Source organism: Chinchilla lanigera, unplaced genomic scaffold (genome assembly GCF_000276665.1).
Source record: "Chinchilla lanigera isolate Chin_1 unplaced genomic scaffold, ChiLan1.0 scaffold00050, whole genome shotgun sequence".
NCBI classification, from domain to species: domain Eukaryota; kingdom Metazoa; phylum Chordata; class Mammalia; order Rodentia; family Chinchillidae; genus Chinchilla; species Chinchilla lanigera.
In genome coordinates, this window is record NW_004955451.1 from 12,310,308 (window position 1) to 12,337,237 (window position 26,930).

At 57.4% G+C, this 26,930-nt stretch overlaps 1 protein-coding gene across 2 annotated transcripts in view; it reads right to left on the reverse strand.

The window, feature by feature from the left end:
* Positions 1–2,407: 2,407 nt before the first annotated feature.
* Igf2bp1 (insulin-like growth factor 2 mRNA binding protein 1) overlaps positions 2,408–26,930 on the reverse strand; it is a gene marked incomplete at its 5' end in the record, with an annotated part of 35,949 nt that continues 11,426 nt past the window's right edge. The window contains 13 exon segments of one of the 2 annotated variants that reach the window (XM_005394223.2): positions 2,408–3,162; positions 3,572–3,685; positions 3,957–4,088; positions 4,646–4,720; positions 4,956–5,072; positions 5,368–5,490; positions 6,752–6,887; positions 7,659–7,781; positions 9,593–9,727; positions 10,665–10,946; positions 12,967–13,030; positions 14,885–14,936; positions 15,230–15,278. In XM_005394223.2, the coding sequence (XP_005394280.1) occupies positions 3,070–3,162; positions 3,572–3,685; positions 3,957–4,088; positions 4,646–4,720; positions 4,956–5,072; positions 5,368–5,490; positions 6,752–6,887; positions 7,659–7,781; positions 9,593–9,727; positions 10,665–10,946; positions 12,967–13,030; positions 14,885–14,936; positions 15,230–15,278 (1,495 nt within the window). In that variant the 3' untranslated portion in view covers positions 2,408–3,069. 2 annotated transcript variants of the gene reach the window in all.

Genomic DNA, 26,930 nt, shown 5'->3' on the forward strand with positions numbered 1-26,930 from the left:
TGAGGGCGCAGGCCCCCAAGGAACCTAACACTGCAACAATCACATTTCAGATACTGTGGGCTTTCTCTTTTTTCCTGATGATGGTCTGAACCGGCATCAAAGCATGCTTGCTGCTGAAAATCCACTTTAATCACTACAGGGCCAAAGTCTGGACGTCATCTGCTTCAGGCTGGGACAGAGCGCAGAGCCAGGCGGGAAGGAGCTGGGAGACCCTTTCTGCGGCCGGGACAGGCGGGGGGCTTATTCTGTGGGCCGGCCATCACCCCTACATGCCTTCTCCAGTTCTGGGGGCCGCGACAGGACGTCACGGGGACGATGACGACACCGTCCGAGGGCAAGCACCTGCCGCCGCTCCACGCCCTCCTCTCCTTCGCCTCCCTTAATCAAGCACCGTGTAACAGGGTCCACTTTCAGAATCGGTCAGTGGACCTCGCCTGAGGGGGGCAGGGGGTGCGGGCAGGGAGTCACCTAAGGGTCGGTTTGCCCCCAGCTATGGGCACACTGTGAAGAGCAAGGTGGGCCGGAGATGACACCAGCACCGGAAGCCACACGACAAGCCCGCCCCGGCAAGGCAGCGGGCCCCCGCAGGTGAGGCAGCCTTGTCTTCCTCCTGTGAACCGGACCTTGGCTCCCCTATTTTTTTAGACAGAAAGATAAACAGGTTTTGTTTTATTTTTGAAAGGGTATGTTTTTTAGGTATTATCTCTCTCCTCGATAAAACGGAGGCACTATTTTAAAATATCACAACGGCACCGCTGGAGGGAAAGACTGGCCCGGGCGCCATTTAACCACAGGGGAGGGGAGCCCAGGGCCGGCCGGGTGGTGGTTTGGGGCCCAGGTGCCCGGGCTCCACGAGGCCCTCTCAGCCCCGTCGGCGGGACATGCCAGCAGGGCGTCCAAAGCCAGAGGCAGAGCCCGGCAAGGCTCTGGGCCGCGCCCCCCGGCCCTTCCCAGCGGGCCTGTCGTCCTAACAGGTGACTGGCTCACAGCGTAAGAGATTCTGAAACATAACTTTTTCTTTCTTTTCATTAAAAAAATAAAATATTCAAGACTATCCGCTTCTCTTTTTTGCTTTTCTTTTCTTTTTTATATAAAATATCAGCAAGCCGCAAAGAAAAAAAAAAAAAAAAAAAAAGATCAAAAAATAATTAAAAAAAAAAAGAGGGTTGAGGGCAACAAAAAGGAAACAATGGCTGAGGTAACTTCATACCTTGAGGTAGTTTACTTCACACACAGCATTGCCTGACACCCACCACCCACACGTCACGGTTGTCTCGTCATCACTGTCACTGCTGCAGCGTTGGAAGGGGGGCGTCCACGGGCACGGAGAGGCCTCCTCCCTCCCGGCACATTGATAGTTCTGTCCAGGGTAGCTAAAGTGCATCACCTGGGTAATATGCATTGACAATCACCGAGCCCTAGGATCGTTTAACTGATGGCTCCTGCCCTCCGCCAAGGGCTGAACTTCTGGCGGGATCTCGAGCCTGGTGAGTTAATAAATTAATCTTATTTACCCCCTCGCTACGCATCATGCTGCTAGTATTCGGAATTCTGTTTTAGGCACACCTTTCACCATGACAGTTAAGAATTCAGGGAGCCAGAAACCATCAGTTAAATACTCCGCTAGGATTAAAACAAGTAAATTCTCTCCAATTGACTGAATTTGCCAGATGATGGACCTTAGCTTGAGCGGGAGGTCGGGCCTGGGTGCCGAGTCCCACCACCACCAGGGGAGACAGTGCTGTGGTGGGGAATGGGCCCCAGCCCTCACTCCCAGGAACCAGCCCTTCCGGCAGCAAGGGGGCTGGGGCGCGGGCTCCTTTGGGCCACTCCAGTCCTCCACGGAACTGAGGTTTTATCAAGGGGAGTTCAGGGCCCCTTCCCAGTGCTCACATCCAATCATTAAAATAGACTTTAAAAAAATATAAAATCCTCCTGAGAACGATGGGAGTCAGGGACAGTGGCGAGCCCCTACCCACCCTGCCGGGCATTCAGTGCCCCCACACGCCCCCCAGACACGATACGGAACCCCCGGGGCTCAAGGGATGTGCGTGTGGCGGGGAGGCCCCGACAGACTGGGACAGCTTTTCGTTGTGCCAATTTTCCAAAACAGTGGCAATGAGGACTAGGTCAGCCCAGAGGGCACTCTCATTTTGTTTTTGTGTTTTTCTGGTGCTGGGGATCAAAACCTCGCACCTGCTAGGCAGTGCTGGACCACTGAGCTATATATCCCCAGTCCAAGGGCACTTCTTTTAAACGTGGATTACCAGGTATTTTAATCATCTTTCTCCCCATTTCTCTCCCCTCTTTCAATTTTCTTGTTTTGTTGTATTTGAGACCAGGGCTCACTATTCCAGGCTGGTCTCAAAACTGGAAGCAGTCCTGCCTCAGCCTCCCGAGTGCTGGGATGACAGGTATGCGCCACCATGCCCGGCTTCCCCTGCTCTTTTTATTCCCTGCAGTTCCTACTGGGAAAGATTGGAATTAAGCCCCAGAGAAGGAGGGGTCCTCTCCACAGGCCTGGTATTGAGCAGCGCCACGCTGCGCTAGTTAGTTCCCACATTTTCTTGGTGTGGTCAAGAAAAACAGCGTGAACACAGGAGGAAAGCTGGGCTGCATCCCCAAAATAAGACTGGGGATACTTTAACCAATTAACCAAGAAGGGGGAAGAAAACTGGAGAGATTTTAGGGTCAAGAAACAAACCATCCTTTGAGGTTTTTAAAAACCTGAAGGAAATTTTATTTCTCGTCCCCATGGGCCCCAACCCCACCTTCTTGGTGGGGGGGGCCTGGAGAACTTCCTGCAACAATCCACGTTTAAAAGCACCCTGAGCTGGTTTCCATGGTGACACCCGCGGGATGGGCGGCGTGGGCCGGTGGGTCAAGGGTCTGACTGAGCCAGAGATCAGGTTCCTCACCGAGCAGCTTTGTCAAGTGGGTGGGCAAACCTGATCTCCTGCCGGCCCCGGGGTCCCCGATTCCCACACACTCTCAGGCCTGCGAGGGGACAGCGGGCTCTCCGGTGCGGCGCCCCCGCGGCCCGAAGTCTACGGGACAGGAAGGTGCTGGTCACTTCCTCCGAGCCTGGGCCTGGTTGCTCTGCCCCTTCTGGTGCTGCTGTTTTACTTGAGCCAGGATGTCTCGGATCTTCCGCTGCGCCATCTAGGACAGCAAGAACAGGCGGAGGCGGAGGGGTCACAGATCCCGGAACGGGCGCTCCCTCAGGCTCTGAGACAGCGAGGCGAGTCCCAGAGGGAAACGAACACCCAGCCGCGGCCTAGCGAGAGCAGCGAGATTAACCAGCTCTGCCGGGAACGGGCGCAGGCCCGGGCGTCTGGCTCTCTCCTCCTTCTCTCTTAGAACTTTCCTCCTACAGAACTCGGCTCTCGCTGGGCTTCCAGTTCCCTCACCGGGCTAGCTCAGATCTCGGGAGAACTGCGTTCTCTGCAGGCTTCGAGCCAGAAGGGGGCACACGCCTATCACCCCAGCGGGCAGGAGGCTAAAGCCAACCTCCGGAGCCTTCGCCTCTGCTCCTGCTCCTGCCTCCCTCCGAGACTGGCCCTGTGGGTACCTGGCTGGCATAGAAATGCCCGATGATCTTCACAATGACCTGGTCGTTCTCATCCGGGGTCTGGTCTCTTGGCACCACCACCTCCGCTGCTGTCAGGTTCTGCAACTCGTTCACCTGGGGGGGGGCCAGGGCTCAGGTGCTGCCCAGAAAGCACGGCGGGGCCTGGCATTGCCAGGGCATGGGTTCCAACTGCAGCATGGCACCGCAAAGAAAACAGGGAGAAAGGGGAGCAGAGGCCAGGCAGGAAGGCAAGAGGCCTGGTGGATGACGGGTAATGAGCTAGGCAACTTGGGGAGCAAATGGGGAGCCCCACGGCACGCAGAGCAGCAGGCAGGAGGCCAGAACAGCCCTGGTGGTTTGGCCCCCGCCTGGCCCTCGGGCTCACCGTTTTGCCGCCCTTGCCGATGACCCGGCCCGCAGCAGAAGCCGGCACCCGTATGTGGGTCTCCAGCTTGACCTCCTCCTTGGGCCCGAAGAAGTTCTCCTCTTTCAGTTTGCCGTAGATTCTTCCCTGAGCCTGGGAGGGGAGGTGTTGATCAATCAGGCGGCCTCTTGGCGGGGGCCAAAGGAAGCAACCCCAAGCGCCAGCCCCCTGTTCAGCCCAACCCGGGAGGGTGGACCCCTGTGACCTCGGTGTCCCCTGCCCACCTGTAAGCCCGGAGACCCAGGGAGGTCACTATTCGGACAACTGAATAAACTCATCCTGGGATATAACTGAGACCCTACAAAGCAGACCTGCACGGTCTGGAATGACCGCGTTTATTCAGATGTGGCCAGGACCAGCACTTCGGGGCCGTGAACGGTCACTGATTGAGGTCACTGATCGAGGCCAGGAAGCCGTCCCGTCCCGTCCCGTCCCGTCCCACCGGAGTCAGGGAGTCTGGCCTCCTGACTGCAAGTGCAACAACCTAACGATGTTTAGCATCGCATGTGAAGACCTCTGGCTTCGTTCCCCCCACCGCCGCCCGGAGCCGCTGGGGGCTGCGCACCCTCAGGAAAGGGTGGAACGAGGACTTGGCAGCTGGGAGAAGCAGCCGCAACCTTTCCGGGTGGGAAAACTAATCCGATCGTCACCTTGAACTGCGCCTCTGGCGGTCCGGTGATGATGACCATGCGGACCTTGGAGTCCGGCGTTTCCGGGGGTGCGATCTACAGAGCAACAGGCGACAGGGGGACGTTTTCCCAGGCTTCCTGCCCCTCCGCACTCCCAGCCAGGGGCTCAGGCGTGTAGACTCTTGGTGCTGCACCCACAAGGCTGCTCCTGGCCAGCCTGGAAGCTCCGGAGCCCCGGACGCCCCACAGAGGACCCAGCAAGGTCGAGAGCAGAGGGAGCAAGCGTGAGGCCGGGGGGGGGGGGGGGGGGGCAGACCGCGGGCGCGGGTACCTTGATGGAGGCGCTGGCGAAGCGGGACAGCTGCTTGATGTGCTGCCCCTTCTTGCCGATGATGGCGCCCACGGCCTGCGCGGGGATGAACACCTGCACCACCTCCTGCTCCGGGGCCTGCTGCGGGACAGGGCACCTTACCGCCAGGCCGAGTGAGGGCCGGGACCCCAAGCCCCTGCCTCGAGCCCTGGGTGGCCAGCGGTACCGTGAGCCCGGGAGGGGCAAGAGGCGGGCACCGGGCAGTGCCACAGCTTTCAGGCAGCGTCTGGGGGACTCTGCCCAAGCTGATGGCCCCAAGCAGTGCAGAAGGGCCCTTAAACCTCCCCCCACCCCCACCAACTGCCTGGGCACCAGAGACTCCGGAGGGAGCTGCAGCCCCTCGGGAGGCCGCCTGGGACGGGTCCCCGCCTACCATGAAGGGGCTGTAGGGAGCGGCCCCCGTGACACTGCTGGGAGGCGGCGGGACAGCGCTGGACGAGGCTGGGAAGAGCCCCACGGCGGCCAGGTTGAGCCCAGGGATCAGGTGGGACTGCAGCTACAGAGAGAGGTGCGGAGCAGGTTAGTAGGTCAAAGTCAAGGGCAGCTCACAAGAGTGGAGCCAGGGACTTGGCGTGTGACGCTGGCTAAACAAGCAGGGTGAGCTCCCCAGGGGGAGCCCCACTGCAAGGATAACACGAGCTGGTGCAAGAACCTGCCGGCCTGTGGTTTTTTCCTACTTTCACATATACTTGGAGCCAGGGGTGGTGGTGCACTCAGGAGACTGAGGCAGGAGGATCACACGTTCAAAGCCACCCTGGGCTACACAGTGCGCTCAAGGCCAGGCTCAACTGTGGAACAAGACCTTGTCTCATAAGACCAAAGGCCAAAAGCCAAAAACCCATGCACATTCAGGAGGCTGAAGCAGGAGGATTCCTGTGAGTTTGAGGCTAGCCCAGACTAACAGTGAGCTCAAGGCCACCCTGAACTACATATAATGAGACCCTATCTCTAAAAAAAAAAATTCCAACCAAGATTATGAACCCTCTTGCCGCTAAGTGTACAGAAATCACCAATTTTACATGAGGACCACATCTGCATGAAAGCGATAATCATTTATAGAAAGATGACCGACTCGGAGCCCTGCACTGGATCCCAACTGCAGTGATCTGTGAAACCCAACAGTGGACCCCCCCACTGCACAAAGCACTTGGAAAAGCCCATTTCCAGGCCACGCACATGCCTGGCCGTAGAGCTCAGGGCAGTGCCCGTGCAGCCGCAGGTTCGATGCCCAGCACCTGGGTGTGGGTGGGCCCTCATCACTGGTGAAGTGACCCTGTGCACCAGGGCCCCTGGGCATGGGCCCCTCAGGGACTCTGGCTGTGGGTGTGTAGCAGAAGCGCTCCGCCCCCCAGCAAGCATGAATCAGTTTCAGTTTCTTTTTTTTTTTTTGGTCTTTTTGAGACAGGGTCTCACTATGCAGTTCAGGCCGTGAGCTCACTTTGTAGCCCAGGCTGGTCTCGAACTCACAACGATCCTCCTGCCTCAGCCTCCCGAGTGCTGGGATGACAGGTGTGCCGAAGGTCACAGTTGCTGTTACTTCAGTCTCTCAGAAACGGCTGGTCACTGAGGCACATTCTCAGAACTAACCAGAGACAGCCAAGCTCGCTCCCTTCTTGCTGGCAAACCCCACACAAAAACCTCCGTCCCATGCCTTCGGGGCCTGACATCTTTACGCGGACTGACTCCGCCTCAGCGCCTGATGTCTTGCTGCGCTCCTGTCTGTCTGGGCAGAGGGGCAGCGGAGGGGTGCGACTCACACTCATAGCAGCCACGTCGTTCTCGTAGGCCTCCCGGACCTTCTTCATGATCTCCTGCTCCGCCCGGCAGCAGTTCTCGATGGCGCCCTTCACGGTGATCGTCCTCTCGGGGTTGTAGAGCGTGAGGTCCTGCAGCCTGGTGGGAGACGGAGGGGTGGGAGCGTTACCAACCACCAGGACCAAGCCCCGGCTGGGGACGAGGGCCAGAGGCCACTGCGGGCAGCCGGCTGTCCCTAGGCTGCCTAACCTCTCTCTGCCTCTGTCTCTAACCCTCTTTTTTGAGACGGGGTCTGGCTGTGTAATCCAGGCTGGCCTTGAACTGGCAGCAATCCTCCTGCCTCAGCCTCCCAAGTGCTAGGATCACAGGTGTGCATCCAACCTAGCCTGTCTAACTTCTGGCAAGTGACTCTATTCTATTATTTCCAAGCTTGGGATGTAGGGGGTTACCAGGGCAACAGCTGGCCACGCCCACATGAAGCAGCTGTGACAGGCTCGGGCACTGATCCCGACGCAAGGCTGTGAGAGCCGGCGTCCCCTAAGCTGTCCTCTGCCTGTACCTTGTCAGCCTTACTCTGCCCATTCAGAGACCGAGAGGGCACAGCACTTACAGACGAGCTAACCGGGCCCTGAGTTCCACAGCATCGGAGGACAAGGACAAGGACGGGCAGCCCCAGGTCCGAGCTGCAGGCTGCCCTCAAGATGTGGCAGAGGACAGTGACAGCGTCTGGGACAAGGAGGGAGGGGCTCTGTCTCCGTTCCCACCCGGCACGGCCAACTGCGGCTAAAGGAGAGGCGTGCCCCGCACCACCTGCAGTGAGCCGTGCACCCCTAACTCAAGGCGGGGCCAGGGCTCAAGGGCAAGCACCCCGCCCCGCGCCACCCCCAGCAGGGACCGTGGGAGCCTCACGAGGAGATGGTGATCTTCGTGTCCGTGTCCTGCTCCACCTTCTTCAGGTTGCGCCCCTCCTTGCCGATGAGCCGCCCCACGAAGTTGTTATGGGCCAGGATCTTCAGGGGGACCTCGTCAGCCCTGCGGGAGACACGGGCAACAGGAGCGCCTTCAGCGGTGGTCACGGGGCTCAGCCAAAGCACCACCTCCGCCTTCCTGGACGAAAGTGTCAGGCGCAAAAGCTGGCAGGGGCGCGTGGGAATCGGGGGCCACTGCTTTGTGTGGATAATGACGGTGCCCACAGGGAGGGAACGTGTGTATCACTGCACGACAAAGGCAGGCTTCAAAAGTGCATGTGAAGAAATCCTAGCACCAGGGAGGCTGAGGCAGGAGGATCACTGAGTTCGAAGCCAGCTTGGGCTACAAGTGAACTCAAGGCCAGCCTGAACTGCATAATGAAACCCTGTGTCAAAAAGGCAAAAAAACAAAAACCAAAACCCTGGTGTAAATACCCTCCCTGTTCACTTTATTTTTTATTATTATTTTTTCCTCCCTGTTCACTTTAAACATACTTATCCCACTATTCTTGCCACTGTTTTCAGACAGGGTCTCACTACATGTTTCAGGCTGGCCTTGAATTCACTATGGAGCCCAGGCAGGCCTAGAATTCTCAGCCATCCTCCTGCCTCAGCCGCCTGAGTGCTGGGATTACAGCGTGCATCACCACACCCAGCCTTGTCACTTTCTGAAGGAGCTCTGAAGTCCTCTTTCATGAATGTCTTTAGTTCTGTTGTTGTGACTGCCCTGATATCCAGAACTGATTAAAAATGCTTCCCTTGGGGCTGGGGATTTGGCTCAGCAGCAAACCGCCTGCCTGGCAAGCACAAGGTCGTGAGTTCGATTCCTGGTACTGGAAGAGAAACAAAAAACAAACAAACAAACAAAATGCTTCCCTTTCCCGGTCATTTTGACAGGGAAAAGCCAGAAGTTGCCTGATACCAGTGAATAAGGTGGGTAAGGGCACTGTCGTGCTTCTACAGCCTGGCTTTCCCTTGGATGGCCCTCAGCAGCAGCACTCGCTATATTTTTTTTTCAAATCACATCTTATATAGATGTTCATGAGAGCCGGGCGTGGTGGTGCACACCTGTAATCCCAGCACTAAGAAGGCTGGGGCAGGGGGACCGATTGAGTTAAAGGCCAGCCTGGGCTACCTAAGCGAGTTCTAGGCCAGCCTGAACTGCACAGTGAGACATTGTTTCAAAACAACCAAGAGAGAGAAGGCTTCATGAGTGAGGACTTTGGGAGCTGCTTCAGAAAGCACCAGAAACAAGGAGAAAGTACTTGAAGGAAATTAACAGCAATGTTTCTTTTACTGTAATCCATTTTATTTTATTTTTTGTCTTTTTTGAGACAAGGTCTCCCTGTGCAGTTCAGGCTGGCCTTGAGCTCACTCTGTAGCCCAGGATGGTCTTGAACTCACAATGATCCTCCTGCCTCAGTCTCCCGAGTGCTGGGATTATAGGCGTGCGCCACTACGCCCAGCTCTACTGTAACACATTTTAAAAATTGAAACATTCACCACCCTTCATGTGTCTCACAACCTCTGTGTTATTATTGCTATTTATTTATTTACTTATTATTTAAAAAAAATTTTTTTTGTCTTTTTGAGACAGGGTCTTCTTATGCAGTTCTGGCTGGCCTTGAGCTCACTTTGTAGCCCAGGCTGGCCTCGAATTCACAACGATCCTCCTGCCTCAGCCTCCTGAGTGCTGTGCGCCACCACATCAGCTTATTATCGCTATTTAAATGTGGGTGCAGCTAGGAGAATCATGGTCTGGAACCCTTATCATCCCAGCACTCTAGGAGGCTGACGCAGGAGGATCCCAAACTCAAAAGCAAGCCGGTGTGTGACGAGGCCCCGGTCCCAGAGACCCAGCGCGCAGGTCCTTACGTCTTGGTGTCCTTGGCCTCCTTGTGCATGATCTCCAGGATCATCCTGCAGGCGGAGGAGCAGCCCTCGGGGGTGGAGTGCACGCTGATGGCCTTCTCAGCCGCGCCCGCGTTCTCCTTCCTGTGCACGTCGATCCTGCAGCACAGGACAGAGCCATCAGCTCCCCGGGGACAGCGGCTTCCGGGGCTCCTCTCCGGCCAAAACCCCTCCCCTCTTCGAGGAAGATCGGTCAAGGGCAAAACTGGGGGGCGAAGAAGGTCCAGGCTGACGCTGACTCAGCCCCCCGAGTCTACCAGGGGCCGGGAAGGAGGGGGCTGAGCTAGAGCCCACTTCGCTCTGGCCCTGCAGCAGTAGCAGGAAGACACCGTCCCGGCACTTATGAGCAAGGACAGAATGCCGCCTGCGTGTCCCAGCCGGGCAGACTGATCAGCCGTCGTCACAGACAGACGCCACCTCATGATGACCTTGGATGGCGGCCCCCACTCTGGCCAGCCCTGGGGCCACCACTAACCATCAGGAAGTTACCAAGCACAGGGAGAAGCTGACTTCAAGACTGAGTTGATTTAGGGAGACCTTCAGTGAAACTTCACAGGAAACACTAGAGAGCCCTTTTATCGGTGCATTGATGGATCAAGAGAGGGTCCCACTTCGTAGTTCAGATGGGTCGTGGACTCACTATGTAGCCCAGGATGGCCTCAAACTTGCGGTGATCCTCCTGCCTCAGCCTTCTGAGCACAGATCGCCACCATGCCCAGCTTTTGATTATATATATATATATATATATATATATATTTTTTTTTTTGGTACTGGGAATTGAACTCAGGACCTTGCGCTTGCCAGGCAGGTGCTTGTGCCGCTGAGCTATATCCCCGGCCCAGCTTTTGAGAAATCTTGTCCATGACAGCCCAGCCACTGCTACCAGCATGCACCCCAGTCCCTCCCCTCCATCTGCTCACCCCTGCATGGGGGGAGCATCGCAGGCAGTGACCCTGGAAGGTCCACAACCACATTTTTAAGAGGAAAACGTTGATCACCCCCAGGCCCCAGCCTCTGCTCCCTCCCTGAGACTCACTTGGACTGGGTCTGCTTGGTGATGTTACGGATGGTAGCACCCTCCTTGCCGATGATGGCACCCACATACTGGGTGGGCACCAGGAGCCGGAGCGGGATGTCCACCTGCTGCTGCTTGGCTGGGGCCCCCGAGGCCACCGGCGAGCCCTGGCGGGGCTGCCCCCGCGAGCCGAAGCCGCCCCGGCGCCCATTCTCAGGGCCTTGCGCTATCTGCTCGTCAGGGATGTAGGAGACCTTGAGGGTGTGGTTCTCCAGCTGGTGGCCGTTCAGCTTCGTGATGGCTCTGGGGACAGGGAAGGGACAGTGGTCACGCCAACCCAGGCTGCCCCACCCCTGCCCCCTTGTGCAACTTGAAGGCTCTGAAGAATCAAGAGACCAGGGGGGCATGGTGGCGCACTCCTACAATCCCAGCACTCGGGAGGCTGAGGCAGGAGGACCACTGCAAGCTCAAGGTCAACCTGGGCTACAAAGTCAGCTCAAGGCCAGCCTGAACTGCATAGCAAGACCCTATCTCAAGAAAGATCAAATAAATAAATAAATAAATATGGGAGAAGCCACCGCCTGCCCAATGGGGGAGGGACGCCCTCAAGACCCAGGACCCAGGGTGCCTGCCTCAGCCTGACCCCAACACCTGCACTTCCCAGGTTACTACCCAGTCCTGGGCTACAGACTTGTTTCTTTTTTTTTGTTGTTTTTTCTGGTACCGGGAATGGAACTCATGACCTGCGCTTGCCAGGCAGGCGCTGTGCCGCTGAGCTAAATCCTCAGCCCCTACAGACTTGTTTCCAGGCTCTCAATCCTGTTCCATTGGCCAATACATCCACTGTGACCATGTAAATGATCTACCAACTGCTGCAGCTTGGAAGAAAGCCTTGGAACCGCAGAGTTACGCTCAACGTTGTTATGGTCACACGGAGTCCCTGTTCTCCCTCGGACTGGCTTGTGGATTTCAGACAAAACTGCGCACCTTACAGATTTCTGAGAATCTTATGAGGAAGCAAGGGAGGAGCTAAGGGTCTGCTGTCTACGTCCGCTGAGCCCAGCACATCCTGAGCTTAAGGGAACTCCGGGAAGAAAGCGGGGCTCGGCGGCAGGATGGTCTGCTCACCACGTGGACGCCGATGCCCACTGAAGGGGTCTGAACTGGGGCTTGGGCAAGACCGGAGGGAGGGGACATGCCCTGACCACTCCCAAGGCTGCCAGGGGGCTAGAAATGCTAACAAGAGTGGCTCAGGGTGGCACACGCCTAGAATCCCAGCACTGTGGGAGGCTGAGGCAGGAGGATCAAAAGTTCCAGCCCAACCCGAGCAACTTCATGACACCTTGCCTCAAAATTTAAAAATGTTGCCGAGCGTGGTGGCACACGCCTGTAATCCCAGCACTCGGGAGGCTGAGGCAGGAGGATCGTCGCGAGTTTGAAAACAGCCTGAGCTACAAAGTGAGCTCAAGGCCAGCCTGAACTGCATAGCGAGACCCTGCCTCAAAAAGACAAAAAAAAAAAAAAAGTTATGAAGGGGTAGGGACTGAGCTTTGGTGAGGGCCCTGCGTTCAACCCACCACACTGTTATGAATGAAGTTAATGAGCAACTGTTGGCACGGTCTTTCTTTGGTACTGGAAATCGAACTCAGGACCTTGAGCTGTGCCAGGCAGGTGCTGTGCCACTGAGCTATACCCCCAGCTGGCACAATCTGTGTAAAGCTAGCCCAAGGTGCCTGGATGGCCAGAGGCAGCAGCAACCTCTAGAACACTCTGAGCCCAGAATGCACCCATCTAGTAGGAAATGGCAGGGCCAGCGATGCGGCTCAGAGGTAGAGCGCTTGCCTCGCACACCAGCCCTGGGCTCCACTCCCAAGAAAGCTGGTACCAGTGCGGGAGAAGCATGATTTCTCAGCCACACAGCTAAGAAGGTAGAAATGGCTGCGGTGGGACTGACAGGACCCATGTCAAGCACGAGCCGCCCCGGGATCCCAACCATCGCTGCTGCAAGGGCCTGGTCCAGCCAGCATCCTGCCGGAATCCCTTTTTTGGACCCCGCAGCTCCCCATAGCGTCACTAGATGGCGCCATCAACGCAGCAACGGCCCGGCCCCCGCCCCCCCCCCCAAAGGTGGCCCTCCTTGCAATGGTTTTGCCACCAATTTCCAGGTTTTTGATCCTTTGAGATCTGGTAAACAAGGCCCAAAGGAGATAGACACCGGAAAAGTCCTCTTCAGAGTCTGGGGTTGGCTAGATCAAACTCCGAAGGGAGCTGGAGACGCCGGCCCTCCTGGACCGCGGGAACCCGACCCTCACCCCATACTCACTGCCTGGTCTGCTCGCGGTTGGAGTAGGTGACATTCACGACCGCGGTCTCGCTCTCCGTGTTCACTGCGGAGACAAGAGCGGTGTTAGCGGCGTGCAGGCCTGCAGCTGAGTGAGCCCTGGCCCCAGCTCCCCTCGGCTGGTGCAGAAGGCACGCGGCAGGTGAGCCGGGCCTCCGAGACCCCCGAGGCAAGTCACAGGGGTCAAAGCGTCCATCTTCTGAGCTTTCCTTCCCTATTTTCACCGCCCCCCAACTGCCCCAAAAGGCAGGAAGAAAGGGGGTGCGGCCACCGTACAGCGGTTCTGCAGCGGGCTCAAGGCACAAGTGCACAAGCCCAGCCCCAAGACAAACTACACTTGCCCTCAGGAAGTCAGAGGACCTAACCGGCCGAGATGAGCAAGTCAGAGCCACAATCAGCCTGGGAGCAGCAGAGGAAGCCTGGGGGCCAAGTCCATCCAGAACCCTCCCGTCCCCGAGGACGCCTAACCAGTGTCCCCTGTGGGTGTGTGCTCAAGGTGGCTTCCAGCCCTGCAGGAAAGGGGTAAAAATCCTCCCGCACCTTGCCCAAAGGGGGGTTTCCTGCCCTGAGGATCGCAGACATCCTGGCACGAGATGGGCACACACTGAGCTATCCACTTCAGGGAACTGCGAGTCCCTAAAGCCCTCGATGGACTACGGGCAAACAGCAGGCATGGTGGCACATGCGCCTGTTATCCCAGCACTCAGGAAGCTGAGGCAGGAGGATCTCTGTGAGTTTGAGACCAGCCTGGGCTACAAACTGACCTCAAGGCCAGCCTGAACTGCCATAGCAAGACGCTGTCCCAAAAAGACAAAAAATAAATAGCAGAGTATTTAAAAAGAAGAAATAAAGGAAAAGAGAAAGGGAAGGGGACATCAGGGAGGGGAGGGAGGAAGATGACGGTGAGAGCAGAAAGGTCAGCAGAGGCCGAGGGGACAGGGGCGGCCTCGGGTGCTGACTGCCGTCGATGAGGTCAGAGGTGCGGGGCGCTGACTGCAGATGGCTCGCTGGCATCAGGTGGCTGAAGAAGTCGGAAGCACTTTCCCCAAAGGCCACGTCTGACCTGATCTAAGCATCACCCAGGGTATGCGTGCATCAACACGTCCCATGGTACCCCATAAACAGGCAAATCTGTGTTTTTTTGTGTGTATTAGGTTTTCTTTTCATTTCTCTCTCTTTTTTTTTCCAGGCAGAGTCCTGCTGTATAATCCAGGCTGCCCTTGAACTCACTAGCCCTTGAACTCCTGGCAATCCTCCTGCCTCAGCTTCCTGCTGGGATTGCAGGCCTACACCACTAGGCCTGGCAGAAATTTATAACCATAGTAATGAAGAAACCCAAAAAGTCTAGCACATGTTTATGATTTAGAATTCTGGATTATTTCTTCTGTGGCCCCACTCTTCAAAGATTCTGCCACCCGTCAAACTGTATGACCTCTTTGGGGCTTCTAAAAAGAAAGGTGACCTGTTGGTTATTCCAGCCAAAACCAAAAAGTGGGACGCTTTTAAGTTAAAAGGGTTGGGAGGCCAGGAGTGGTGGTGCCTGCCTGTAACCCCAGCACTCGGGAGGTTAAGGCAGGAGGATTGACACCTGTTTCAAGAGACACCCGGCCCCAAAAATCCAAAAAAAAAAGGAATGCACAGTCTGCATTCTTAAATCATTACCAAAATCGTGGGTCGCTCCCCTAAAAGGTACTCCACACTGGGAAGCAGGACTTCATCCAAACTTCCCACTGAGCAGAAGAGAACCCAGGTCCAGGGAGAAGCAGCGGAGCCTACAGCCGCGCCAGGACCCCAGGTGCCGGGTGCCCAGGCGGAGCAGCTCCCCTGTGCATTTCACCGCCCAGCGCGAGGCAGAGCACAGCCCCAGACCCCTGGCACCCCAGCGCGCCCGCCGTCTCACCTTGCTCGCAGCTCTCCACGGTCCCATACTGAGCCAGCAGGCTGTCCAGCACCTGGAGACAGACGGGGACGGGGACGAGGGCAGTTACAGCACGGCCCAGGCCCAGCCCAACGCGCTGGACACCCACTCCCCGCTTCCTCTGCATGTGACGGCGGAGGATCTGCGGAGAGGCTGGCTTCCTGCCCCGCCCACGCGCTGGGGCCCGCCCTGCGGACACCCCGGAAAGTTGGGAGCTGGGGATGCAGATGGCAACCAACCAGCCCCGCGGCGGGGAGCGCCCTCTGCCCACCCGGGGCTCCGGACCCGGCCACCACCCCTGCCCCTCACCACGGACCCCACACTCACTTCCCACCGCAGCTGGGGCGGGATGTTCCGGATCTGGATTTTCCGACTCCTGCAATTAGAGACAGTAACAGTAAAAGACCCGGATGTTTTAGGTCCCGGGACCTGCCCGGCAGGTTCTAATCCTAGTCCCAGTTTTTATCTCCTGAGCTTCTTTTTCTGGTTTTGGTTTTTTTTTGTTTTGTTTTTTTCCGGTACCAGGAATCGAACTCACGACCTTGTGCTTGCGAGGAAAGCGTTGTGCCGCTGAGCTAAACCCCCAGCCCCTGTCCTGAGCTTCTGCTCCGAGCAGTAAGTCTTCCGACGGTAACTTTTTAGGAATAGAAACTGAAACAGAAATGTCCTGGAGTTTGTCTAACTGCACTACTTAGTTTTCTAATGCCTTTGGTCAGTCAACATCTGTTACCCTGCTAGGTCCCAGGCACTAGAATACAAGGTTAACGAAAGTTAAGGCAGGAATTGTTGGACAGGGATAACGGCTCACGTCCATTCCACCACTGGGGAGGCTGAGGCAGGTGGACCGCCACAAGTTCGAGGCCAGTCTGAACTACCTAGTGAGACTCAGTCTCAAAAGCAAACAAAATGACCCGTCACTAATTAATCTGGCAACTATTTCATTGGTACCTCCCCTATGCTCTACCGGAACGCGTGGGCTTGTCCCCGAAGTGCTGGCGGCGGACAAATTTCAGCAAGGTAATACTGTGGTTAAGCCTCTGGCACAGATGTGGACTTAAACCACTTATTAGCTCAGATCTTTAAAAGATTATTTAACTTGAGGCCCCAACTCCTTCTCGGTAAAGCAGGGATAATCCCTATTCACAGGCAGTAGGTGGTGGTAGATAATATTTATAAAGCCCAGCCAAAGGATTGGCGGGAGTGCTTAAAATGAAACCTTAGACGCACCTTGGCGAACATGAAGGTGGGCGTGACTAACGCACACAACCAGTGCTGCCGCCTTCCCCTCCCAGTTAACCCCTCCCCCCTTTCTTTTTCAGTTTCTGAGGGTCTGGGTTTGTCACTCAGGCTGGCCTTGAACCCGTGGCAATCCCCCTGCCTCAGCCTCCCAAATGCAGCTGTAGGCTTGTACCACCATGCCTGTCTGCTTCTCATCTTTCACCGCCTCCCTTGGCCTTCCTTTTCTTTTCCAGCCGGGACCTTCGAGCTACTCACCTCCAGCCCCTTTTTTTATGTTGAAATGAGGACTCACCAACTTGCCTGAGTGGGGCTTGAACTGGCGATTCTGCCCCAGCCTCCAGAGTGCTGGGATTCTGGGCTGCTGGGATTACAGACGGGTGCCACCACACCCAGGAAAACGTACAGGACCCTTTGCCGTCCTGCACAAGTAGATTTTTGTTTGGTTTCGGGTTTTGTTAGTTTTGCTGGGTTTTTGTTGTTGGGGACTGAACCCAGGGCCTCGCCTCTCGCCCGGCTGGGCGTGCTCTGCATTGGGTGAGACCAGGCGGCCCTCAAAGGCCTCTCACAAATTAATTAACCCCAGGAAGCTTCCAGGGAGAGGTAGCTCTCACCACCCAATCAGTGCCCTCACCCCAAGGCTGAAGACTGACTGGATTGGCCAGTGCGTTGCCACTCCAAATCTGTGCAGCCCTGATCGCAAACTTGGTTCAGGGGCAAGTCCGCCAAGTCCCGGATACTGGGAGGAAACGACTGGAGAGGCCCCGTTGAGCTCGTGAGCTGGCCTGGCCCAGGTGTCCACCGCTTCCACACAGGCCTCGGATCAGCCGCCATGAAGCGGGGCCATGTAGGCCCTGTTCCCGGTCCGCAGCAGGAGGAGGCAAGGACGTGGGGACCGTGTGTGCCTGGGTGTAAAAGGGAAAGGAAGCGTCTCGAGGGTCCCCTGCAGCACAGCAAGTATGCTTTAGGAAAAGCCTTGCTGGGAGGAAGTACCAGGAAGTGGAGGGCACATGAAGAAGAATCTCTGAAGTCAGGCCCTCTCTCTGATCCCAGCGCTCAGGAGGCTGAGACAGGAGGATCACTGCAAGTTTCAGGCCAGCCTGGGCTACCTAGTAAGACCCTGTCTTTTTAAAAAAAAAAAAAAAAATCAAGGAAAAAAAGAATTTTCGAGGTGCTGCTCTATGTTGCTGGTTCATAGCTCCTTGGGGTTCACCCAAGGAGGTCTGAGTGCAACAAGACAAACGCGAGGCTGGAGCCCATCTCTCCCGGTCCTCTGACCCCAATCCCTGGCCAGAGGGCGCCAACATGGGCCCCGGGTTGGGCTCCCCGCACAGCTCGCTTGCAGGCCGAATGCAGGAATCATCCCCGAGCGGCTGGGGAAGCAGAAAGGATGTCACCACTGCAGGTGGGAACCCCAGGGCATGGCCGGGCCCCACGACCCATCCTGGACTAAGGGGAATGGGGCTGAAGCCCTTCCAACTTGGCCCGGGGTATCACCTAAGAGGTCAAAGGTCACAACTTCCTCCCAACTTCAAACCCTCACTCTGGGGGCTCCCTCCGAGGGGCGGGGCAGGGTGGCAGTGGTGAAATCCAATCTGTGCAGGACGCTAATCCACATCCTGGAAGCCAGGGCGAGCAGATCGTCTGGAATGCGTGGAATGTGCCGGGGAGGGAGGGGGCGCTTCCCCCACCCCTGCGGGGCACGCACCCCACCCTGGGAACCAGCCCGACCCCAGCCCACCGGGGAGGGGCTGCGGGGGCCCGCGACCAGGAACCTTTGTCTCCTGAGCCCCTGGCCTGGTTTCTATTAAGGACGCGCTACCTAATTCCTTTCAGGCCCAAGCTCAGGGGCAGCGCGGAGAGCTGGAACCTGCACTCCCGGGCCCGAGTGCTTGGGTCATCGGTCGGCCCGTCCGTCTGTCCGTCCACCCAGCCAGCCGTTCATCTGTCCATCCATTCATTCATTCCCCACGTACACAGCAGAGCCCAGGGAGGCCAAGCCCCGCTCGGCCGGGCAGTATGCTGAGCTCTGGTCACCCCAACTCATTAGGTCTCCCCTACTTCCACGTAAGGCCTAAGGAGAAGCCGCACGAGGCCAGGCGCGGCAGGTCCCAGGCTCCGCCCTCGTCCCGCCCTCCCGGGGTCCGCCATAAGGAAAAGGCCAGCGAGGGCCGCACAGCCAGCTCTTTGGCAGCAGAGATGCGGGAGCGAGAAGGAAGCCACTGCTCAGGGGCTGCACCCCGCTCCTCCACCTCCGGGCCAGGGCACCGAGCTCCGGCTTCCGGCGGGCGCAGACCTGGGTGCCCTCTGCTGCTCCCCAACACCCAGGGCGCAGCAGAGAGAAGCCCATCGCCCCTGCATCCACCCCCCCACACACACTCTGCAGCTGTCAAGGGACAGGCCACGGCCAGGCCAGACAGGCGCGGGTGGCACTGGGGGAAGCAGCTCGGGGTGCCGGCCGCCCGGGGCTTGTGGCGCCCTGGAGGGCAGCTCACCGGTGACACCGCGAAGCTGGAGGAGCTGAGAAACGAGGGCCACGCAACAGGGGGATTCGGGAGGGACAGAGACAGACAGCATCGCCGGACCAGCCGGGGGGACGCTGCCCAGGCGCAGGGCCGGGCCGCGGGAGGGGGGGGGCCGGAAGCGCTCGGGCCTTCACACTCGGGGCTCACGGAAGCGTCACTGCCGAGGGGGCAGAGAAGGGAGAAGGGAGACGGTCAGAGCGAGGGAAGGGCCACTTGCATCTGAGGAGCCGCTCCCAGATCAGCCCAGGGCCTGGGACTGGGTGGGGATCCGGATCCAAACCCGGAACCTGCCGGAGTCCGGCCTCCTTTCCCGGGCTGCGACTTCAAAGGCAGAAAGCCCAGGAGCAGCCTAAGGAGTGACTGCTGGGAGACGAGGAGCTCACACAACCTGAGGACCCGGGGCCTGGCCTGCGGGCGCTGCCGTCGGGGCCTAGACATCCCACCTCTCCTCTAAGCGTCTCCCTTCCTGCTCCCGCTGCAGAGCCCCACGTTCTGTCTTTAGGGGTTTTTTTGGGGCGGGGGCTTGAGGCAGGGTCTCCCTGTGCACTCAGGCCGGCCTCAGGCTCCTGTTGGTCCTCCGGCGGAAGTCTCTAACAGCAGAACCACACAAGGTCTCACTGCGTGTTCCAGGCCGGCCTCGAACTTGAGATCCTCCTCCATCATCTGCCTGCCTGCTGGGAGGACAGGCCTCTACCTCCTCACCGGCTTACTGTTACGCAGCGACTCTCCTACGTTCTCTTCCACTGGTCCTTCCTCTTCCAGCCCCCTTGCCCGGAGCGGAGGGGAGGCCGCCACCCCTCCCTGTGTATGGGCCCCTCCTTAGACGGGGCAGTGGCCGGGAGTGGGCGGGGGGAGTCGGGTAGGAGGCGCCAGCCCAAGGTGAGGGGGCACAGCCGGGTTTGGAATCCTATCAAGCTGGGGGCCCAGTCCTGACAGCAGCCTGAACTTTCACCTGCGGCCCCAGGATCCGGCCGGGAGATCGGCAGATAGATCCTTCACCTCGGCCCCTGCCCAAGGCCATGCCGCTAGCCCGGCTTCCAACTCTGGGCCTTTCCCCCTCCTCCGGGAAACCAGTAGAGTTCGTCCACAGAAGGACCAGCCTTCCTGACAGGGAGCTTTCTTAATCAGAGGGACTTTCTCTGCCTTCATGGTCTAAATACCTGGATGTTAACGTTTCATTTTTTGAGGAATGCGACGAAAGTTAAGGAAAAATGTGAACAAGGTGCACATAATGTCAAAATTTGGGGGATTCATGAAAACTTTGAAATCTCTAAGTGTGAAGCAGATACAAAAGCATGCTGTGTGTGGTGGAGCACTCTAATTCCAGTCCTTTGCAGGGCTGAGGCAGGAGGACTGCAAAATCCAGCCCAACCTTGGGCAACTTAGTGGGACTTTGTCTGAGTATAAAAAATAAAAATAAAGGGCTGGAGATGTAGGTCACTGTAAAGGTCTTGGATTCTATCTTCAGCATTGCTAAAAATAATAAATAAAAGACACACACCCAAAGCCAGGGTTGGTGACCCTCCTTGACTGTAGTCAAAGTGCTCAGGAGGCTGAGGCAGGAGGGTCGATGTGAATATGAGGCCACCTTGACCCATACAGTGAGACTTGGTTTTAAAAAACCAAAAGAATGCTGCAAAAGTATAAACAAAAAGAGCTTGGCCATCTAAGCAGCACCCACTTCTAACTGAGTGTCACGAAGCCGGCAGCTGTGACGCGCCCCCACCCAAGCTTCTGGAGAAGAGTCCAGATGTCCGGTCTTCATGCCAGAGGTGATCCTAGTGGTTGTGGCACTGGACGCGGCTGTCTCCCAGCTGCTGGGAGGAGCCACAGAGAGACTGCATTTTTAATTTTATTCCGAGTGCTGTTGAAATTTAACTTCTGCTACTGTGAATTTTATGGCGTCTAAGTACAGACTAGCTCCAAGGAAAACTTAGCATCTGAATTTTGCAATGAGCTAGGTATAAAAAAATACATATGGGACACCCCAGATTTTAGGACTCCCGCAAAAGGAAAAAATATTTCACTAATTACTATTTATGTTGGTTGCAAGTTGGAGTGATAACATTTATTTTTGGTTTTAGAAGTAAGGTCTTGCTAGGCAGCTCAGGCTGGCCATGAACGCTCAGTGATCCTCCTGCCTCAGCCTCCCCGTTTTGGGGACGACAGGCATTGCACCATTACGCCTGGCCCTTGTGTCTCTTTTGTAATGTGGCTATGTCAGTGCTGGGTTTTGTGCCACCAGGCGGGCACAGGGACAGGCCGGGCTCCTGCCCTCAGAGTTTCTGTTCCCTCCCGAGGGCGCCTTGGCGTGTGTTTCTGAGCAGGGAAGGGACGGAGCAAGGTTAACCAGGGAGCTGAGGACGGCTGTCCACTGGGTCTCGGCCTCAGAAACAGGTGGCCCTGCTGGCGCTGTGACAAGAGGAGCCCTGCGCACACCCGAGCCTCCCGGCGGGAAGCTGCCCACAGTGCCCACCTCAGCCTTCCCCGGAAATCACCGTGGACGCAGCCCTTCCTCTCCAGCCTCTGCCCCTCCCACAGTGGACAGAGGGCCGAGCAGTGCGGTCCAGGAAGCGGCTCAGGGCGGGCCTGGCACGCTCCAGCTGGGCAGAGGCTGAGACGGGGCGGCGCCCAGAGGGAGGAGGCGCTGGCACGGTGCCCAGGGCTCTGTGCCAGGCCATCCAGTGGCCGGGCAGCCAGACGGGCAGGCTGGTGAAGTAAGGGCTCCAGGCTGGGAACAGGGACCCTCTCGGAAGGGTGGACCGGGCACGACAGATGCCCCCGAGTGGGACACAAGCAGACCTCTCGGGGCTGAAAGTCAGGACACCACCAGAAGGCGTCTGTGACTGCACGTGCACAAGCAGACCTTTAAAGGCGGCACACACACTCCCGCCTGAGCCGGCATTCCCCGTGCACACCGGAGGGAGCTCCTTGGGGCTGCATCTCTGAGACGGCTCCTCCACCCATGTTTCACATCAGCCCAGGAAGACGGCGACACACATCCCTTACCCCTGTCACCAGCACCAGGAAGTTCCAGGTGAAGGAAATCACATTCTTATTCTGAGACAGGAAGAAAAAACGATACCCTTAATCCTGTCCAAAACCGTCACCGGAAGCCTGGCCTGGTAGCACACACCTGTGATCTCAGCATTGGGTAGGCTGAGGCAGGAGGATGGCCATGGGGTTTGAGGTCAGCCTGGGCTACATAGTGAAGTTGTGGACAGCCTGAACTACACAGTGAGACCTTGTCTTAAAAAATAAATCACCCGCATCACACAGATGGAGCAAGGGAGGTTCAGAGGAGAGACTTCAAAATTTGGTGGAGGATCTAGAACTCAGGACCCCAGGGCTCATTTTCCCAAATTGTGCTTTCTCTCGGAAGAAGAGTCAGCTGTCAACAGAACAGAAGCTCATAAAGCCGGCGTCGGGTGCAGGAAAAATGCCCACATTCTCTATGGCTAAGTGCGTGCCAAGTGGCTGCTGCTGGCTCTAATTTGGGCACAAGATTTAATTTGCAGAAGAGCTAACGACCCTGTAATACGCCTGGGCGGCTGTCAGAGATCTGTGAACCCGGCTCGGAGTCAGGGCTCCAGGTCTGCACAACACGGGTGCTAAGGTGGGCAGGCAGCAAAGGTGGGAGGCGTGCAGCCTGGAACTCGCAGCTCAAGCCGCTCGGCTCAGGAGCACACGGCTGACACGCAGCCGGCGGACTCTCCCCCATGGCCACCTGGGCAGCGCGGGAGGAAGCCAGACAGCAGCTCAGGCACCACTGATCTCTCCTCAGACACACCCCAAGTCCACCTGGGTCGACCCCTTGTCTGCCTTCTCCCCCTCTTTAACTTCAGAGGAGGTCTCGCAGGGGGCTGGGCCTCGGCTTACCACCACCGGGCGGGCATAGGGGAAATGAGCACAAAAAATCATCAGGAAAAAAACCCTCCCCAGCAAGGGCAGTGACAGCCATCTTGGAAGCCCTGAGCTGGGGAGAGAGCCTGGGGAGGGCAGAGTGAGGGGCTCAGGGAGGGCCCCCAAGTTCCCCAGCACCAACAGGTCTTTGTTGGCGGCAGGAGGGGCGGCAAGCAGAGCCCCTTTCTGCTAGTTCAGTAGCTGTTGCCTTTCTCTTCTGCGGGGGACCCCCCAGTTCCTTCCTTTCTCTTCTGCGGGGGACCCCATATGTTCACAGAGACATATGAAAAGGACGTGGTTGGGAGGCTGAAGCAGGAGGATCACCGTGAGTTCATTGGAGGCCAGCCTGGGCTACACAGCGAGACTAAAGAAGTGACTAAAGCCAGGGGTGGTGGCATATGCCTGTAATCCCAGCCCCTCAGGATGCTGAGGCAGGAGGATCCCGGGCAACTTAGCCAGACCCTATCTCACAATGAAAAGAAAAGGGGCGGGAGCGGGGGTGTGGCTCAGTGCAGGTTCAATCCCTAGGGCTGCAAAGATAAAAGAGGAAAGGAAGGAACGGACGAGGAGGGAAGGCCAGGTCTGACCAGATCTGGAGAGCGCTGCAGAGCTGCCCCTGGAGCCCGAGCTGCTGCGCCCCCGGGGACTCTGGCCAGGCGGCTCTTCCCGGCTGGCCATGGAAGAGGTTCCGGGACTCTCCCTGGGGGACAGGACAGCCATCACCAGCCGCCACACCTGTCTCCTCAGGAAGCCTCCGAGCCACCGGGCTGGCGCCCTGGGAGCCAGAGACCTGGCTGAAAGGAACTGGGGGGTCCCCCGCAGAAGAGAAAGGCAACAGCAACTGAACTAGCAGAAAGGGGCTCTGCCTGCCGCCCCTCCTGCCGCCAACAAAGACCTGTTGGTGCTGGGGAACTTGGGGGCCCTCCCTGAGCCCCTCTCTGCCCTCCCGGGCTCTCTCCCCAGCTCAGGGATTCCGAGACGGTTGTCACTGCCCTTGCCGGGGAGGGACTGGTCCCCTACCAGCCACGAGGACCTAGCCATAGCCTTCCCGGCAGTCGGGGCCACCAGGGTCTCTCGTAGCCTGGAAGGGCGCCAGCAGCTGGGGGCGGCGGGGACCCGTGACCAGCAAGGAGAAGGGCTGAGCAGCTGAGGCGAAGCCCCCAAGCCCCTGCCCCCGCCGGGAAAGCTGGGCCTTCCTCGCCCACCCTGGCCCCTGGGTGGGCCGGGGCTGCAGGCGCCCCGAGGAGGAGGGGGACACAGGCCGCCCCATCCCCTCCCCAGGGCCGCCGCCTCGGCCGCCCCCGTCCCCGCCCAGTCCCGAGGGGCTCCAGGCGGGTCCCCAGGGCCAGGCGGTCCGGAGGGGGAGGGGATCCGTGCCTGGGCTGCTGGGTGGGGGTGGGGACCGGGACTTTGCCCTTTGTCTCTCCAGAGCCACCGGGAAACCCGAGCCCTCGGCGAGCAGGCGGCCGGGCTGGGCTCCTCCAGCGAATCCAGACCGAGCTCCGCGCCGGCCGCGGTGGGCGTGGGGGAGGGGCGCCGGCCTGCAAGCGTTTAAGTGGGAGCCGGGGAGGCTGCGAGCAGGCCCGGGCGGGCGGGGGGCGGCATTCCTCAGAGACCCCGGGCCTCCCACCGAGAGGGCACAGGGGGGCGCGGGGCTGGGGGCCTCGCCTGCCCGGGCCGGGTCCCTAGGCCTTCCGGGAGGCTCTGCGGAGTTAGAACAGCTAGGCACCGAGCAGCAAGGCAGGCAGACAGGCAGAGAGGGTGAGAATGCCCGTTGGGGTGTGGCCGGTAAATGCGTTTTACTGATAACCCACTTTGCTGAGCACATTAGGGTCCACGCATCTCTTAGGACCCTGGAGCATCTAAGAGAGGCCGACTGGGTCTGAGACACTGGGGAAGCTGGAGAATACTGTAGTCTGTTGTTGTGGCTGGGGTTTGGTTCCTCTTTGAGGCAGGATCTCCCTAGATAGTACTACATCAAGCTGGCCTGACTCATTATATAGCCCAGACAGCGATCCTCCTGCCTCAGCCTCCTGAGTGCTGAGAATGCACGAGTGGCCATGATGCCCAGCTTGAAAATGTTATTTCCAGTCTACGGGTCTAAAAAGAGCCTCAGAGAGGTGGAGTGACTGGCCCAAGGTGACACCAGCCACTGGTGTCGCTACGGAAAAATTTAACTGAGCTCTTGCTCCATAGGAACAAACATGTATGAAATGGGCATGTAACAAGTCACTTCTTTGTACCTTCCTGCAGAAAGAACAGAAGGTAAAACATCCAGCCACCCCTCCCAAGCTCCGACTGCCCTAGGTTGAACCCAAACCAGGGCAGAGGGGCCAGAGCTCCAGCCTGGTGCCTCCCAGGGGTCAGTGGGTGAAGGGAGTCAAACCCTGAATTCATCTGCAGCTGAGGTTTCTGCAGAGGAGGAGCCAGGTGAGGAAACAGAGGCCAGGAAGACACAGGGAGCCCAGAACCCACAATCCCACATCTTGGGAGAGGGCAGGCAGATATTAACCCGAGTCCTCACAACCCGTCCCCCAGGAGAGCTCAGCTTTGAGGACAGACACACAGGAGCCCCACTTACTCGAGGCCTGCCTTTACCTGAGTTATGGGTGCCACCTGAAACCTTGGGGTTCTTCTGGGGCTTCAGAGAAAGTGTCAAAGCCAGGCAAGATGGCGCACACCTGTCATCCCAGCACTCAGGAGGCTGAGGCAGGAGGATCGTCATGAATTTAGGGGCCAGCCTGGGCTACACAGCGAGACTCTGTCTCAAAAAAACAAAACAAAACAAAACAAAAAAAAAAGACAAAGAAGTATGCAGCTCCATGATGTTAATACAGTGTCCGTGTCAGCAACCCCACCTCTAACTTCTCCCCACTGAGCATCCCCCCCTCTGAGAGGAACCCCCCCCCGCCCCCGCACACAGCTTGTTGGTCCCTCCAGGCTGCCTGACTGCCCCCCTCTCTTTCTTCTCCCGGGCTCAGCTGCTGCCCGAGCCTCTAGTTTTAGCTCTGAGCTGCGAATCTCCCTCCACTGAGGTCGAGATCAAGGTGCCCCTGGGTCTACGGGGAAAAGCTGGGGGCAGGGATTCATCCTGCATTCCCTCCCTAGACAGAGCCCCTCCCCAAGCCCAGCGCCTACAGAAGAAAGCCCCCAAAATCAGACGCTTAGCGCGAGGGGGGGGGGCAGTCAAAAGTTCTCACCCATTTTCTTCCTCTGTTTCTTTTTATTTTCAGATAGGGTCTCACAACTCCCAGCAATCCTCCTGCCTCAGCCTCTGAGTGCTCAGACCATAGGCAAGAGCCACTATGCCTGACATTTTGTTTTTTGGAGACAGGATCTAACTATACAGTTCTGCTTGGCCTTAAACACATAGCCCAGCCTGGCCCTGAGCGCAAAACCTCTTTCTTCATCTTTGTGTGTGCTGGGGTTCCAGGTGTAGGGCACCAGGCCCAGCTTCTCATCCATTTTCTTTAGGATGAACAAAAGGGCTGGGCGTGGTGGCGCAGGCCTGCGATCCCAGCACTCGGGACGCTGAGGCAGGAGGATCATTTCGAGTTCGAGGTCAGCCTGGGCTACAAAGTGAGCTGAAGTTCAGCATGAACTGCATACAGAGACCCTGTCTCAAAAAGACCAAAAAAAAAAAAAAAAAAAAAAAAAGGATGAACAAATGACCAGCATGTGGTTTCAAAATAGACATTCTTTCAGGCATGGCAGTACAAGCCTGTGATCCCAGCACTTGGGAGGCTGAGGCAGAAGGACTGCCACAAGTTCCAGGCCAGCTTGGGATACACAGTAAGTTCAGGGGGGCTGGGGATTTAGCTCAGCGGCACAGCACCTGCCTGGCAAGCACAAGGTCGTGAGTTTGATTCCTGGTACCGAAAAAAAAAAAAGCAAAAAACAAAACAAAACAAAACAAAAAACATAGTAAGTTCAGGGGGGCCAGGGATCTAGCTCAGTGGCACAGCACCTGCCTGGCAAGAGCAAAGTCGTGAGTTCAATTCCTGGTACAAAGAAAAAAGGAAATAAAACAAGCTCCAGTGGTGCAATCTGTTAGCATGTAGTACTTATATATAGTAAGTTCAGGGCCAGCCCGAACTACATCATGAGACCCTGGCTTAAAAAGAGAAAGAAAAATGGCCATTTTTTTGCCTGTAATCCTGGCAAACTAGAAGGGCGAGGGAGGAAGACCAAGTTCCAAGCCAGCCTGAGACAGACAGGGAGACCCTTTAGCAGGGCGTGCACAAGGATAATAAGGAAAACCCTCAAATTTTCTTTTCTTTTTTCTTTTTTAGACAGGGTCTCCTGAGGCAGGAGGATCATCTTGAGTTCGAGACCAGCCTGGGCTACAAAGTGAGCTCAAGGCC